The sequence below is a fragment of the Prionailurus bengalensis genome, chromosome B3 (assembly GCF_016509475.1).
Source record: "Prionailurus bengalensis isolate Pbe53 chromosome B3, Fcat_Pben_1.1_paternal_pri, whole genome shotgun sequence".
In the NCBI taxonomy this organism is placed as follows: Eukaryota; Metazoa; Chordata; class Mammalia; order Carnivora; family Felidae; genus Prionailurus; species Prionailurus bengalensis.
In genome coordinates this window covers 840,933-856,833 of record NC_057355.1, presented here as the reverse complement: position 1 = coordinate 856,833, position 15,901 = coordinate 840,933, and the positions used below count along the sequence as shown (strand labels likewise).

At 65.9% G+C, this 15,901-nt stretch overlaps 2 protein-coding genes and 1 long non-coding RNA gene across 7 annotated transcripts in view; 2 read left to right on the top strand and 1 right to left on the bottom strand.

Moving 5' to 3' along the window:
- The window catches only part of ADAMTS7 (ADAM metallopeptidase with thrombospondin type 1 motif 7), a 41,210-nt gene extending 35,936 nt beyond the window's left edge, over window positions 1-5,274 (top strand). For 2 of the 3 annotated variants that reach the window (XM_043554591.1, XM_043554590.1), the window contains exons 20-24: window positions 66-218; window positions 482-655; window positions 749-895; window positions 2,586-2,748; window positions 4,918-5,274. In XM_043554591.1, coding sequence (XP_043410526.1) covers window positions 66-218; window positions 482-655; window positions 749-895; window positions 2,586-2,748; window positions 4,918-5,075 — 795 coding nt within the window. In that variant the 3' untranslated portion in view covers window positions 5,076-5,274. Of the gene's footprint in view, window positions 1-65; window positions 219-481; window positions 656-748; window positions 896-2,585; window positions 2,749-4,917 lie in introns of those variants that run through there. The other variant, XM_043554592.1, reaches the window with a different exon arrangement.
- Window positions 5,275-5,498: 224 nt separating this feature from the next.
- LOC122468167 lies at window positions 5,499-12,674 on the top strand. The gene is made up of 2 exons (XR_006293142.1): window positions 5,499-5,870; window positions 11,970-12,674. It is a non-coding gene; the product is annotated as an uncharacterized LOC122468167 (long non-coding RNA).
- Window positions 7,170-15,901, bottom strand: part of TBC1D2B (TBC1 domain family member 2B) — a 67,227-nt gene continuing 58,495 nt past the window's right edge. For 2 of the 3 annotated variants that reach the window (XM_043554593.1, XM_043554594.1), the window contains exons 11-13: window positions 13,121-13,306; window positions 12,851-12,972; window positions 7,170-9,907 (exon numbers count right to left, since the gene is read on the bottom strand). In XM_043554593.1, the coding sequence (XP_043410528.1) occupies window positions 9,715-9,907; window positions 12,851-12,972; window positions 13,121-13,306 (501 nt within the window). In that variant the 3' untranslated portion in view covers window positions 7,170-9,714. The remainder of the gene's footprint in view (window positions 9,908-12,850; window positions 12,973-13,120; window positions 13,307-15,901) is intronic. The other variant, XM_043554595.1, reaches the window with a different exon arrangement.

Here is a 15,901-nt window from a genome sequence, read left to right as displayed (position 1 = left end):
ACCTGGATGGGCAGCCCCTGGCTGGGGGCTCTGCCCGCCCTCACGGCCCATGCCCTGGTCCCCAGTGCTCCACCACCTGCGGCCTGGGTGCCGTGTGGAGGCCCGTGCGCTGCAGTTCGGGCCGGGAGGACGACTGTGCCCCCGAGGGCCGGCCCCAGCCCGCCCGCCACTGCCACCTGAGGCCGTGTGCTGCCTGGCATGCGGGCAACTGGAGTAAGGTACGCGGGCCTGGGGTGGGAGGCTCCCGGCTGCCGCCCTGTGCTCATCCGGTCCCCTGCCTGGTCCCTTCTCGGTTCCCTGTGACCTGCCCCAGCAACCACCCCCCCCCCCCCCCCATACCTGCCGCCACCCTCGGGACCTCATCGTCACCCACTCTACCTTGCACTCTGTCCACCTGCCCAGGGCCGGGCGGAGGATGGGGTTCCGCGGGCCGCGTGCGCATGTGCGTGGGGTACGCTCACCCGTGCTGCTCGGCCCGCAGTGCTCCCGCAGCTGTGGCGGAGGGTCCTCGACGCGGGACGTGCAGTGCGTGGACACGCAGGACCTGCGGCCTCTGCGGCCCTTCCACTGCCAGCCGGGGCCGGCCATGCCACCGGCCCGCCGTCCCTGCGGCGCCCAGCCCTGCCTCAGCTGGTACGTCTCTTCCTGGAGAGAGGTGAGGCCTGGGGGCCGGGGCGGGGCAGGGGTGGGGGTGGCCTCGGCCCCTAGAAGCGCCCTCAGCCCGTTCCCTGCCGTCGCGCCCTCCTAGTGCTCAGAGGCTTGTGGCGGTGGCGAGCAGCGGCGTCTGGTGACCTGTCCGGAGCCGGGCCTCTGCGAGGAGGCCCTGAGACCCAACAGCACGCGGTCCTGCAACACCCAGCCCTGTACCAAGTGGGTGGTGGGGCCCTGGGGCCAGGTGAGCCGCACGCGGAGGAGGGGCGGGACAGGTGCCCGGCAGCCACCGCTCGGTCCTCCGCCCCAGGCGCTCCTTCTGGTCACCGCAGATGCGGGCGGTGGCCACACAAGGTCCCCGCCCTGCTGCTGGGGAGAGAGGAAGAGGACCGGGCGGGTTCTCTGGCGCGGAGGACTCTGGGGGTGAGGCCCGAGGGGAGCACCCAACGCAGGGGGCGGGAACGGGAGCTGTGAGCCTTCAGGGACCCGAGCAGAGGCCTAGGCGGCAGCTGGGGTGGAGGAGGGGCCGGCGGGGGGCAGCTCGGGGGTTGCAGAACCTCCGGCCACCCAGTGACTCTGGGCCCGTGGCTCTGCCTTGCTCGGCCGCTGTTTCTTCGTCTTCGACAGCGGGGTGTGAGGGTTAACACGATGAGGCCCTCAGCCCAGGGCCTGGCACCGAGTGGCAGAGATGAAACCTGTTTGTAGGGTTTTTTACAACCTCAGACCCTAACAAACCAGAATAAAGCCCGACTCCGGACGGAGGGCTCCCCTTGAGAAACTTTCTGCCTCCCCCCCTCCCCCACCGCACTGCCCGGGGCCATGGTGGGTCCTCCGGGCCCTGTCCCTGTCCCTGTCCCTGGCCTCCTGGGCCTCCACGCAGGTGTACCTCCTGCAGGTGAATGCCAGGTGGGCTCTGAGGGGCAATGGGGAGGGGCTGTCAGGTGCAGGGACTGGCTCTAGGCGATGCCCCTCCTCCCCCCTCACCTCTGGCCCCCCCCGCAGTGCTCAGCCCCTCACCTCTGCCCCCCCCCCACAGTGCTCGGCCCCTCACCTCTGCCCCCCCCGCCCCCACAGTGCTCGGCCCCTCACCTCTGCCCCCCCCCGCCCCCACAGTGCTCGGCCCCTCACCTCTGCCCCCCCCGCCCCCACAGTGCTCGGCCCCTCACCTCTGCCCCCCCCGCCCCCACAGTGCTCGGCCCCTCACCTCTGCCCCCCCCGCCCCCACAGTGCTCGGCCCCTCACCTCTGCCCCCCCCGCCCCCACAGTGCTCGGCTCCTCACCTCTGCCCCCCCCCGCCCCCACAGTGCTCGGCCCCTCACCTCTGCCCCCCCCCGCCCCCACAGTGCTCGGCCCCTCACCTCTGCCCCCCCCCGCCCCCACAGTGCTCGGCCCCTCACCTCTGCCCCCCCCCGCCCCCACAGTGCTCGGCCCCTCACCTCTGCCCCCCCCGCCCCCACAGTGCTCGGCCCCTCACCTCTGCCCCCCCCGCCCCCACAGTGCTCGGCCCCTCACCTCTGCCCCCCCCGCCCCCACAGTGCTCGGCCCCTCACCTCTGCCCCCCCCGCCCCCACAGTGCTCGGCCCCTCACCTCTGCCCCCCCCGCCCCCACAGTGCTCGGCCCCTCACCTCTGCCCCCCCCCGCCCCCACAGTGCTCGGCCCCTCACCTCTCTCCCACCCAGTGCTCAGCTCCTCACCTCTGCCCCCCCCCGCCCCCACAGTGCTCAGCCCCTCACCTCTGCCCCCCCACCCCCACAGTGCTCAGCCCCTCACCTCTGCCCCCCCCGCCCCCACAGTGCTCAGCCCCTCACCTCTGCCCCCCCCGCCCCCACAGTGCTCAGCCCCTCACCTCTGTCCCAACCACAGTGCTCACCCCCTCACCTCTGCCCCCCCACAGTGCTCGGCCCCTCACCCCTGCCCCCTCCTCCCCCCACAGTGCTCGGCCCCCTGTGGTGGCGGTGTGCAGAGACGCCTGGTCAGGTGTGTCAACACCCAGACTGGGCTGCCCGAGGAGGACAGTGACCAGTGTGGCCACGAGGCCTGGCCCGAGAGCTCCCGGCCGTGCGGCACCCAAGACTGTGAGCTCGGCGAGGCTCCACGTGAGTGCTTCCTTGCGGTGGCAGGGGTGGGGCGGGGCCGGGGGGGGGGGGTGGGACGGGGCACGAGGGAGACGGGACCCTCCGTCCAGCTGCCGCCCCCACGGCACTGGCTGGCTGAGAACGGTGAGGCCGCGGGTACCAGGCAGGAGCCGGGGCCGGGCCAGGGTCGGAGGCAAGGGGGTCCGGCCCACCGCACCCCGCGGGCGGCTCCCTCTGGCACAGGAAGAGGGGCGGCGGCCGACCTGGCCCCCAAGTTGCCTTGTGGCCTGGAGCAAGCTCCTCCTTCCTCTGGGTCTTGGTCACCTGCCGAGTGAGACCAGGGACGTCCCTGGGACTGTGGAGCCCCGGCTCTAGCTGAGCCCCCGCCCGCCCCCCCCCCCCCCCCGCCCCGGGCTGGAGGAGGGTGGCGGTGCAGCCACACACAGCCTCCTCCCTTCCAGGGTCCTGCTGGCTGCTTCCTGGCCAGCTGCGTCCTGCCGGAGGAGGGCCCTGCCAGAGGTGGCTCTGCACACACGCGGGCGCACAGCCGCCTTCCGGCAGCCCCGGCGGCCTGAGCTGTGCCGAGCATGGGAGACCGGGCTCCTCACCAGCTGTGCGGCCTCGGGCCCCACTTCCCGGTGCAGAGAGGGGCCGAGGGCCCCCGTGCTCGGGGACGGGGTGGGTAGAGCAGAAGCCAGGTCCCAGGCGGGGGAGGGCCCAGGAGGTGCTCAGGGAGGGTGGCCCTCTCCCTCTGCTGCCCGGTCCCCGTCAGCTGCTGCCGCCACTGCAGCCGGGGGGGTCAGGAGGAGAGCCCAGCTGCTTCTGTGCCCGTCAGCTGCCTGCCCCCCCCCGCCCCCCCGGGACATAGGACAGTGTGCGGTGCTCAGGCTGGCATTCAGGGCCTCCGGGCTGTGCCCCCCACCCCGGCTGCATCCTTGGGCAGTTCCACCCAGGCCGCTGCGAGGGGCGGTCTGGCCTCCTCAAATCCCAGCCTCAAGGCCCAGCGGAGACGCCACCCGCCCTGACCCCCAGCATCTGCTCAGCAGCAGCTCACGGCCCCTGCTGCACGCAGCCCGGGCCCCAGCTCCTTCCTGCCCTTCACGCTTGGGCTCCGTGCCAGGGGCACTTGGGCAGCCGTGCTGTCTGGAGGAGAGGGCCAGCTGGGGGAGAGGGTAGCAACAGAGGCCTTTGGGGCCTACAGCCAAGCTGGCCAGGTGTCCCGGGGGCCAGGGGGCGGGCTGCGAGGCGGCGACGGGGGGAGGCGGGCTAGGTGTTTCCTGACCAAGTGAGTAGTTGAGGGTGGAGGCCAGCCGGGGGTACTTGGACACCGAGATCCTGGAGCCCCAGGATGTTTTGACGGTTTGTGGGCTGGTGTGGGAAGACATTCAGAAAGCCTGGAAACTCCAGGGTGTGCGGTCACCGTGGTGAGGCAGCTGACATAGCGTGGCCCACATCCGCCTGTCTGTGGAGGTGGAGGTTGTTGGCAGAGGAGGGAACTGCCCCCCCAGGGGTGAAGAAGCTCGCTTGAGGTCACACAGTGGGAACAGGATGCAGGTCCAAGATGCCGTAGCTCAGACCCACGGCCAGGAGTCGGGGCGGAGGAGCCAGCCTGCTGCCACGTGCCCTCTGTGTGGCCCGGGGGATGTCCCAGGCCCGCAGCGTGGCTGCCTTCTTGCTCCTCCCGCACCCGGGCGTCTGTGGCACTGAGCTGGGCAGCTGGGGGATGTCAGTGGCAGCGGGGGTGAGGCCGGGAGGGCTGGAAGCAAACCACTTCCCGAAATAGCTCCGATAAGCACAGGGCGGGAGGGCCAGCCAGGCCCCGGTCTGCCGCCTCCCTCTGTCCCTCCGTCCCTCCTCGGGAGGCTGTGTGGCCCAGGTCACGCCAGGGAAGGGGAGGGGCAGCAGGCTCTTTGCCTTCTCAGGAGCCTTTGAGATGGTCACGGGTGGAGTCTCGGGGCCTTTCTTCTGGAAACCTGAGGGCAGGCAGGTGGGATGGGGCCACAGCAACAACTGGGGACTGGCACCTCTGGGCCCAGAGGGCTCAAGCCCTTGGGGGTGGCCGCCAAGCCCCTGAGGCTCCTGGCCACCCTGATCCTGGGGACAGCCCAGGTGGAGGAGGGAGGCGTGCAGGTGTGAGGGGAAGGGAGCAGGTGTGGCTCCTCCTGAGGACCCCACCCCACCCCACTCCAGGCTGCGAGCGGGATCGCCTGTCCTTCGGCTTCTGTGAGACCCTCCGCCTGCTGGGCCGCTGCCAGCTGCCTGCCGTCCGCACCCAGTGCTGCCGCTCCTGCCCCCTACCAGGCCACGGGGTCCCCTCCCGTGGCCATCAGCGTGTCGCCCGCCGCTGACCCACTCCAGCCAGGCCAGGCCGCACGAACAGACCGTCCCAGACGCACGGACCTCATGCCCCAGTGCGGGCTGCACCCCAAAGGTGCTAACCCGGCCCGCTGACGGCGGGCTAGGGATCTCTCACCCCAAGAAAGGTATTTTTTTAACAGTCTGCAGAACGTTATTATTGTTATACATAAATGAGCACTATGGTTTCGAGCACGGTGTGACTTCCTCTTGGATTGGGAGAATTTCAGGTCAGACCCCCTGGTCTCTATCCTCCTGACTCACCACCCTTCATGTGCTCCTCGGGGAAACCCTAGAATAGGTGCTTGGGGGCCTCCTTGGGAGGTGTTATGGCAGGAGTACAGCTTGGCAAAGGCGGGGGTGGGGCGGGGGTCCTGGGCCACGCTCTTTCTGCCCCTTCAAGTCGCTCGCCCACCCTCCCTCGAGCAGTAAGGCCCTCTGGTCTCCAGCAGGGGCGGTCCCCTGGGATGATCGCGATGGGGTCCGGGACGCCCTGTCTGTCTGGTTCCTGGCCCTCGCCACTTCGGCTGTTACCTGCACCAGGGGGAGACACGGGGTGCAGGTAGGAGCAGATGGGCGGCCACATCCTTCCTGGTCCCCCCTTGTCCCTTTCCCACATCTCCATGTTCAGAGACAGATTTGGGGGGGGGGGGCGGGTTCCTGCCCTACCAACCCCAGCTGCTGGGCTCCTGTGACGCTGACCCGTGACCTAGCACCTGCCCATCAGAGCTCCCTTCTTGCCGGACAGACCTAGGTCCGTGGAGGCAGGCGTGAACAGCAGATGGCAGGTGGGCACCAGGTGCTCTGGGGAGTGTTCTATGCTTGAACCAGTAATGAGGCTGGGGGGGGGGCGGGGGGGGGGCCCAGCTGCTCCTCCAGGAAGTGGCCTGGGTAGGCTCCAACCCTTACCTCTGGCCATGAGTCTTGAACTTGACCCTCTTACACGGTGCTCACAAGCCCTACTCCTGGAGAGTGCAGACCCCTTCTTCACGTGGGGGACACCGAGGCTGAGAGAGGCCCCGGCCCCCAGCCCCGTGCACACCGGCGGACACCACATTCAGTTCCACGGCATGTGCCGTTCACAGCGGTCCTTGGGCCGTGGTAGCTAGGGCCACGTGGCCACTTGTGCATCAGAGGCCGAAGCCACCAGCAGGCGTCTGTCCCGGGGACTGGTCCCCACGTGGAAGGCACGGAGGGAGAGGTGCCCAGCTGCTCCCCAGCTTCCCGTTCTCCGCACACAGCACCCCTTCCGGTAACACCCCTTCGCCGCCGGCTGCAGAGCCCCGCCCGCTCCGCGTGGGTCTGGCCCAAGCCCCCTTCCACCTGAGCTCTGGGCTTCCCCCAGCGGGAAGACGGCTTTGGCAGAGCTAGTCACTCTGAGGTCACTTCAGGAAAGCGAGTCACGGGGGCTTGAGAGAGTCCCAGGATCCTGCACGGGGGGAGGGGCAGCAGGCTTCCTTCCTGTGTCTGCAGTAGCTCTGGGGACCCACGCTCTGTGACGGCCTCTGTCCGGGCGCCTGACCCACACTGAGCAGGGGCGAGAGCCAGAGGGCACGGCACGGGGGTCCCAGTGCCGGGTCCGCTCCCGCTGCTGTGGTCGCAGGAACCCCCAGCCGCACAGAGTCTGACCTGGAGACTCTCAGCGGGCCCTCGTCTGCTCTGTCCGGGAACCCTCCCTGGAGCCCCCTCCCCCACACCGTGGAAAGACATTTGGTCTTAATCATTGTGGTGTGTTTTTCCGATGATGGGGGCTGAGGGGGATGGTGTCCCCGGTGGCAGCCGAGCGGTCAGCCCAGACGAGAGGCAAACAACCCATGACTCAGGCGGGGCACGGCACAGCTGTGACCCGGGGGGCTGCTCCAGACACAGGGCGGCTCCCGGCCGAGGCCCCCCATTTGCCAGCTTGGCCTCGGCTCCCGGGGCTGCACCGCTGACCGAGGCGAGGCGTCTCGTCCCACACACCCCGAAAGAGCAAACCAAGGGCACGGACCTAAACACCCTGCTGGCAGGTCGGGGAGGCCCCTGTCCCCCCTAAGCCCTGGGGTGAGCCCCATCACGAGTGATTACAGCCACATTTCAAACCACAATGTTATACAAATTAGTAGTTTATTTGGCTTTTTAGTAGGACCGTTCCAAAGCTTAACTGGAAGACGAACACAGAAGCTGCAGAGACATGAAGGAAAGTCACCTGCCAGCAGCCCCCCTGCCGGCACACCCCCTCCCGCCCCAGGCTGACCGCCGCCCTGGGCACCTGGGGAAGACCACGCGGCACAAAGCCAAGGGTGGGGATTTGTGCAATACACACGTTTAGCTTCAAAAAGGAAAACGCGCTGGCTATCTGCCTAGAATATTTCCTATATGGATACAATGGAGGAGAATCCAGTCTCGGTCCAGCCCCAGCGGGTGCTGGACAGCTGTCCGCATAGCCGCAAGTGACCAAGGAGGTGCTACCCGGGGAAGCAGCCCCAGCATGAGCCAGAGGCGGGATGCCCGGGGCCCAGGAGTGGGGAGCCACGTTGTGCTCAGGTTTATACACAAATACAGGGAGCCGTACACAAGACTCGTTATATAAAATAGATGTACGTCATCTAGAAAAACCTCGATACAAAGTCTATAAAAATATAAACTGTAGTGAAAAAATATACAAAAGTATTAACATGTTCAACCCATGAAACAAAAACACATCCACGTGCAAGCTGGCAGGTGCCCCCCCAACACGTTGAGGGAATCCCCTTGGCCACGGTACACGCGTTTGGGCAAGAAGTGTCGCCACGAGACCCAGCCTGCAGGGACCCTGGGCTGGTGCTGAGGCCGCCCCATGGGGACGCTGCCCGCCCGGTGGAGGGGGCAGGAGAGGGGGCCGTTCCGGGCCCTGTGGTTCTGGAGCGACGGCCCCATCCTGTCCCGTCCGGACCAGGCCAAGTTCCCCTCCTGCCCTCCGGACACCCAGAGGCCAGCACCCCTGGCCCGTTCCCCCGACCCCTCGGCTTTCACACCAACTTCCGGCCTCGGACGACCGCCTGGAGGCAGCAGCACAGCCCGGCCAGCCGCTCCCTGAAACCACGACTCCAGCCACGTACAGTGGGAACCTGGGCCCGATCCACGTCTTTAAGATGCATCTTTCTGGGGCAAGACGGACAAAACCAGCAGCACCGTCACCTCCGGGAAATCGATCCGGAAACTACGGTCTGATCCGGCTGCACATCCTCACCGCTGTCCCCAGGCCGGCAGCTGCGTGGGGGCCAGGGCAGGGGGTCCGCGAATGGCAGTGAGGACGCCACCAGCCACTCCCAGGAAACGAACAACGGTGCAACGTGTCTGATACCCGAAAATCAAGTCAACCAACCTACGGACGGAAACTCAGTCTGTGGAGACGTGGACCCGGCTTGGACCCTGCTCAACGCTGGTGACAGGACATCCCTACTTGGGAAAAAAGCGCTTCAAATTCCATCGGTTCAGCACTCAGGCTGCATCGAACACGTCAACTAAGGGCTGTTTCCAACTTCTCCAGGTAGTGTAAAAATCCCACTTGAAGTCATTTCTTTCCTATTTGAGCAATACTGTGCCAGGACACAGTGTCACACGTCTGCATCAGGGACGGTCCTCGCTGTGATAAAGCAGAAGTCCACTTCCTTGGGCAAAGCCTCTCTCCGGGGCTTCAAACAGCTAGCGCTCCGTCTCCGGAGCTGCCTGGGCGGATGCCCGTGGGCAGCACTGGGGAGGGGACCCGAGCGGTGCCCCAAGCCCCGGCAGCCGCCTCCCCCCACGCCAGCAGGCGGAGGAGACCTCGGCTGTCACCCGGAACCTGCACCACGGCCCTGCTCTGTCCCCTCTACCGAGGCCCCAGGGCAGGGCCTGCTTTGCGGGACGGCTCCCCCCACAGACGGTGACTCGGAGCCAGCCAAAAAGAAGGATTTCACAGAGATCTGCGCCAGGCAGAGGGCAGGCTGAGGGCAGGCGAGCCCAGCTGGTGCCCAGGAGGGAGTGTGGGCTGTCTGGAAAGCCAGGCCCTTCGCTGCTTGAAACGCTGTGCACGGAAGGGCCAGTGCTGTTCCAGAGTTGAGGCGAGGCCGCTTGCCCGCAGGGAAGGTGTGTGGGTTTTCTTACAGGCCGCTTCTGAGCGCGGGACGCACTTGCTTTTCTAGGAAAGGCCCCTTTTCACTACCCTCGTGCCCCCAGAGCAGCCACACTGTGGCCCGGGAGTGCGCGAAGCACAGTGTGGCTGCTCGGCGGAGGCCCTCAGCCGCGCCGGGTGCAGGAGGAGCGAGACAGGGAGGCGCCTGGGACGGGGTCCCGAGGGCGCGAGCCAGTGACCAACCCAGCTGACACGTGCAGCCAACAGGGCCTGGAAAACATCCAGCCAGTTCACCTGGGGGCGCACAGACCACGCGAGCCGGGGACAGGCGCAGCCACGTGGCACGGCACGGAAGACAGGTGTAAACGGGACAAACCCCACCGCGAGTGGAAAGGAGAAAGTGCGGTGTGGCCCTGGACGTCTGCCCGGCAGATCTCCAGAGACCACGGGCGTTACATTCGGGCTTTTAAAGGAGCAGAGACGTCTCTGCGGTCAGCCTTTGGCACGCTTCGGTTGCGAAGGCAAGAGCAGCATCGTGGGGGGGGGGGACGGGGGACTCAGGTGTCCTCCTCATCGCTGACCAGCTCGCCCTTATCAGGGCTGGCATCCCGCTCACGCAGGAAGTCCTCCCGGATGGCCTCCAGCTCCGTCAGCTCCAGCCGGACCTTCTCCAGGTGGTAGGCGCGCCGGTTCCGGATCTGGCGCAGGGGGAACGGGTTGAGGTCCCCGAAGGAGATACCGATCAGTTTCCTGGAAGGACCCAGGACAGGCACGGAGCGTCAGCGGGGCAGGACACAGGACGGGACCCCAGCAGCTGTATCACCTGGAGGCCCGCCCTTCTCACGCACAGGCTACGTACGGGGCCGGCCCTGAGCCACGGCCCGGACTCAGACACACGCTCGCTCTGTCGTGGGGCAGGTGACGTCCCTTCCCTTTCTGGTTTCTGATTCCTCGTCGGTAGGCCGGGACAAGTTAGCGACCTTCCTGAGGTCTGGGGTCACCAAAGCTGCCACCACAATGCGCACACAAGGACGGTGCCTGGCACTTGCCCGTGACCCCAGGGCCTGGGGCCGGGTGCAGCCCCCGATTCATCCAGCCCAGGGGCTTCTCTTCCCAGCCACAGGGCCCTGGCACACCTCCAGACCCAGGAGAGGCCGTGAGGACAGAGCCAGCGGCCACAGGTGGCCTGCCACCATCCACCCATGTGGGCTGCCTTGATGTAAGTCTATTCTAGAAGGTGTAACGTTAAGGGAGGGTGTAGCCTGTGGCATTTCTCCCTACTGAATTTCCAAACACCTACTCCTCAGCCGGACTCCAGAGGACGCCCTGCGTGAGGTCAAAGGTCAGGAAGGCCACCTTCAAATGCCAAGCTTCCCAGACTGTTTTGGAACACGGGCACGTGGGAGAACAGGACAGGCCTGCACAGAGCCGTGCCTCCTATTGGGCTCCACCGGCCGGGGCCGCAGGGGTCTGTGAACGGAAATGTGAGCCCAGACCCGGGACCCAGGGCCACACGACCAGCCCCTTTTCCTGCAGCCGCGAGTCGCACACTCCACGCACCTGAGAGCTGGCCTCCAGCCCCCTCTATGGGAGGCAAACAACACCAGGTTATTTTCACAGAGCCTCTGGTGGGACCGTGCTGCCGGGGCCTGTTGGCCCAGCGGGCAGGGCAGGACACTCCGCTCTGCGGCCCGGTCAGGAGATGAGAGATACCCCATGGTCAGCCCAGGCTGAAGGCCCCAGGGGCCCCGACTCGAGACTGGTTTAATCCGTTGACCCGCTGTCTCCTGGGCACACGGGACTCAGCACCCGCGCCCTCCTTTCTTACGGAGCCGCTCGGTTATGTGGAATTGCTCCCCTGGACCCACCAGCCCGGGGAGCTGAGTGAAACACCCGGGTCACCACCCAGCCACGGGGACTGAGTTCCCGAGGCCAACGGCCGGGCGGCTGTGCCCGAGGCCGCTCACGAGGTGGCGCTGCAGAGCTCGAGGGAGGCGCTGCCGGGAGGGTGGGGGGGCACATCCTGCAGCCTGGGCCTGAAGGGAGGTTAGGGGACCCTGGCCTGATGGAAGGGTAGCGCACGCTCTCAGCCTGCTCTCTCTCAGGCTTTGCTCCCTGGCTTTTCATTTGGCGACACCGAGGCCACTATCGCCGCCGATACGTCAAGCTGCCTGAAAACCCTTACAAAGTGCGATGCCTTCTGGGCTGTCGGGCGTGGCCTCCGCCATCAGCCCCTTTGCTCGCAGCGTCCCCTCCCCGGGACCTGGGCCCAGCCCCTGCCCCAGAGCCCTCCTGCGGCCAGGCTCCCCCAGCGCCGGTGCCCTCTGAGGGCCTGCGGCTTCTCGCGGGGCCAGCCAGGAAGAGGGGCACCTGCCAGCTTACTGGGGGGCCCTGCGGGCTTTCAAGCAGGTTGTGACACATCAGTGGATGAGAAACCCACGTGGTGAATCATGACAAGCGTTTTGTAACGGGAAGTTAGAAACCTCAACATCTAACACAGACCTTTAGCAAGAACCACAAACATTTCAACAAACCGTTTCGTTTCACTTCTATACGCTCTGGCACGGGCAGTTCACATTCTGATATGAAATGGTCTTACGAGCTACAGTCCAAAAAGTCTGGGGGGCACCTGGGGGGCTCAGTCGGCTAAGCGTCCAGCTTTGGCTCAGGTCACCATCTGGCAGTCTGTGAGTTCGAGCCCTGCATCGGGCTTTGCGCTGACACCGCGGAGCCTGCTTCGGACCCTCTCTCTCTCTCTCTCTCTCTCTCTCTCTTCCTCTGCCCCTCCCCCTGCTTGCATTCTTTCTCTCAGCAATAATTTAAAAAATAGTCTGAAAACGTATGTGAGCCACAGACACTTCTCTGCGGAAAGACTCGTGGCTTCCTCACGGGTAGACAAGCCTGACGTGGAACACGGTCATGTGCAGGGAAAGGCGGCCCTGTACCACGCGGGCAGCAGTGAACTGTACCCCGCCTTGGCCGTGGGAGCCCCTGGCGAGTTCCCAGGGCAGCTGCCAAACGCGGTCGGGGGCACACACACAACACGGACACGATCCGCCGAGGCCTGGTGCCCGGGCCAGAAGCCCAGGGTTCCCCAAGCTCCACTTCCTGTCCCATGCTCTAGTCTACCGCCTCCGCCCCCCTCCCCCCTTCCCCAGGCCCCGGGTCTCCTCTCCGATGCCAGCCCTCCTGTCTTCCCGACACTTGGGGGATGAAGCCCGTCCCGCTCCGCCACGGCCCCAGACACGCTGCCTCTCACCTCCACTCCTCAGGATCCCTTTGCCCAGGACACCCTCTCCTTGGGGTCCCCCCGGCCCCGCTCATCCCCACCTTTCCCCTGCACTTGTCCCATCTGGGCTCCCCCCACGGCAGCCCTGAGCCTGTCACGCCAGCGGTCTCCCCTAGGTTGTTCATGGGAGATGTCCGTCCTTGGTCACCGTGCCCCCCCCCCCCCCCCCCCCCCGTGCCCCGGACGCTCAGTAAAGGCTTGCTGGACAAATAAAAATGCTGCTTCGCTGCTGGGACTGATGTTCATTGGAGAAAAAATAAACTGTCCTCCTCTATCCTCCCCCCGCCCCTCCCCATCACTGGAGGCCACCTGGTGTCCCCAGCCTGTCCCCACCTTTTCCTCGGGAAGCAGGGACCAGCGCTCCCGCTCTTGCCACGCCCCCCCCCCCGCCCCCAAGGACGCACCTGGCGTCGAGGACAGTGCGCGTGAAGTGACGGAGATACTTGAAAATGGACATGGAGTCTTGCAACCTCAGGATCTCCTCCTCCTTGTATTTAAAGAGAGCCAGGGCAAAGCGGAAAATGACCTGTGGGCGGGACAGAGACACCTGTGAGCAGAGGCACACCTCGGCCCGGGGCGGCTGCTTCCTGTGACCCCGGCCCCACGGTGGCCCCTCACGCACCCGGGCAGCTGGCCACCACCGTGCTGCCCAGAAACCCGGCGAGCAGACCCACCTTTGGTCCCTCATAGAGGAAGGAGTCCCAGATCTTAAAGAGGACGTCACTCACGACGCTGTCCACAAACACCACCAGAAACCAGTTGAACGTGATGAGGGTGTAGTCGACTTTGTGCTGTTCCAGGTGGCTGTGCAGACGGGGTAGCTTCTCGCTCAGGAGGTCTCTGAACACCCGCTGGTCCACCTGGGGAGGGGAGCGGAGGCGGAGGCGTGGGTGCGCTCGGGCACGCCGCCTGAGCCGCGCACGAGGGACCTCACGCACTGCAGGCACGTCCACCCCCGGGCCCGAAACCCACTCGTGTGCCCCAAACACCCAAGAACACAGGCCGCTATGATCCGCTCCTGAGCCGGCGGAAGAGTCGGCCTGGCCGCTGCACGCGAGATCTGGGGTATATGGGTCACAACCGAGTCCCAGGCCCAAGAGTTAGCGTGACAGCAACACGGCCGTCCCACAGATGTCACGGGGCGCGAAGCGCTGCCTGCACCTCCCAGCCGCTGCCGCCCCAGGACACCTGCACGGCCCGCTCCAGGGCACGCGAGGGCGCCGTGTGATGCAGCCGGTGCGTGCTCCCCTAGAGGGGTCTCCCCGGAAGCCTCGCCCCTCTCAGCGGGCAGGGTCAGCACCACCCGCTAGAGACAGCGCCTGTGCATTTGAACGACGGCCCCGGGACAGCACGCGCCTGAGGCCGGGGCTCAGGCCAGTGCTGGCCACCTTCAGGGGCTGAAGGTGGGCAAGGGAGGACAGCAGACTGTGGGACGTGACCCCGGGATGAGTGACCGCCGGACAAGTGCCCACATAACAAGTGACTGTGGGACGAGCGACCCCAGGACGAGTGTCTGCGGGACGAGTGACCACGGAACGAGTGACCATGGGATGAGTGCGGGACGAGTGCCCCCAGAATGAGTGTCTGTGGGACAAGTGCCCACGGGATCAGTGGCCCTGGGACGAGTGACCGCGGGACAAGTGACCCCAGAATGAATGACCGTGGGACGAGTGACCATGGAACAAGTGACCACGGAAAGAGTGACCGCGGAACGAGTGACCGCGGGATGAGTGAAGGGAACAGACTCCTCCTGCCAGGAGGGGTGGGACTGGGCTGAAGAGGAGGGGCGAGAAGCCACCCCCTCAGCGCGAGGGGCACCCTGTATCCGTCGGGCGGCAGGCGGCACCTCGCACTGGAGGCTGTCCAGGCGCAGAGGGCCGGGTGCGGAGCAGCCGGCAGCAAGCACCGCTCGACCTGTGTTCAGCCCCGGCCCCAGCCCCGCCGGCTCGGGAGGACACCGAGGGGGACACCGGGGCACACCGGGGGACGGGGCCCTCGGCGCCGGCCGGGTCCTGGTGCACAGCGGATGGAACGATGCAGAAGGCGCGAGCGGCCGGCAGGGATTTGGGAAGCAGGGTGCCGTGGGGGCAGAGGGGCGCACAAGCTGTCCCCGCTTCAGGGCGGCCCGCGCGGTGGCCCCTGTAGGACGCATACAGTCCACGCACTGCCCCGACGGGACGCGGCAGCCACCGAACGGGGCAACTCGCCGGAGCCGTGCCGCGAAGCAGCCAGGACAGCTCACGCCCCCAACGTCCATACCTAAGAGGAGGTGGGGGAGGAGCAAAAAGGGAGCACATCAAAACGCCAACCGTGGTCTCCCTGGTAGAGAAACGCGGTTTTCGTCCTCCTCTTACTGTCTTTCTGTGTCACCTGCTTGCTCCTCGGGAGCTTCTGCGACTTTCTCCGTTGGGGACAGAGTCTCTTCAGTTTACGACTCCCTTTCCGTGACAACACGAGGCACAGTTCATCTCAAATCCACATACTTAAGATAGGTTTTTCCCTCCTGCCTGTTGTAACTGCGAGTTTTTTTTAATTCTGAACGTTATGACAGACCCTGAAAGCATCGTCTGAATCTGGCGTCGAGCACTCCACAGGAGGGGAGTCTGACGCCCATCTTACAGGTGTGGAAACTGGGGGCGGGGCCGCCCGGCAACGTGGCCACGCCCCCACAGGGGGCGGGCCTGGCTCAAGGGAACGAAGACTAAGGCTCCTTCCTGACGCTGGAGTAAGTTTCGGAGTAAGACCTTCTTGTTCTGAAACACAGTCATCTGAGATTTTGAGTCTCTGAAGCTACTGGCTCCCAGGCGTCTGTGATACACAGAACATTATTTACTGGCCCCCTCACTCCCACAAAACAGTGACTGCTGCCTGTTAGCTGCTCACTTCCTAGTTTATACACTGGCGAAACTAGCCTCTCGGTCGCTTGGCAAACCGAAGCGATCACCGGAGGACCAGATGACTCTCCTGGGATCACTGGGCCCAGAGCCCAGGCCCTGCTCTCCTCCCCGGCCTTCCAGGAGGAGTGGACAGAGGTCCAGACCCCAGCCTGGGCCTTGGTGGTAGCTCCTCAGGCAAGGTACTTGGCGTCTCTGAGCTCCGCTTGTCTCCCAAGGAGGAGGGGGACCGTGATGCCTGCATCCGGATGGTTTTGTGCAGACGCGAGGGGGGCTCGCTAAGTGCCCCCGGCCGGAGAGCTCGCTCACACACGCTCCGCGCGCACCGTGCCGCGTGCCCGCGATATTGAAATGAACGTCAGGGCTGCTGACCAGCCACAGGACCAGTAGGCACAAGGGGAGTGTCCCGTCAGACAAGCGGTGTCCCCGAGGCCCCGGACCAGAGCAGCAGGCGGCCCCAGAGGGGCAGGAAGCAGCACCGAGGAAGCGGTGCTCAGCGCTCAGAGCAGGTGCTCTTCAGGATGCAGGCAGGGCAACGGTGACCTAGGGAGTCACGTCTTC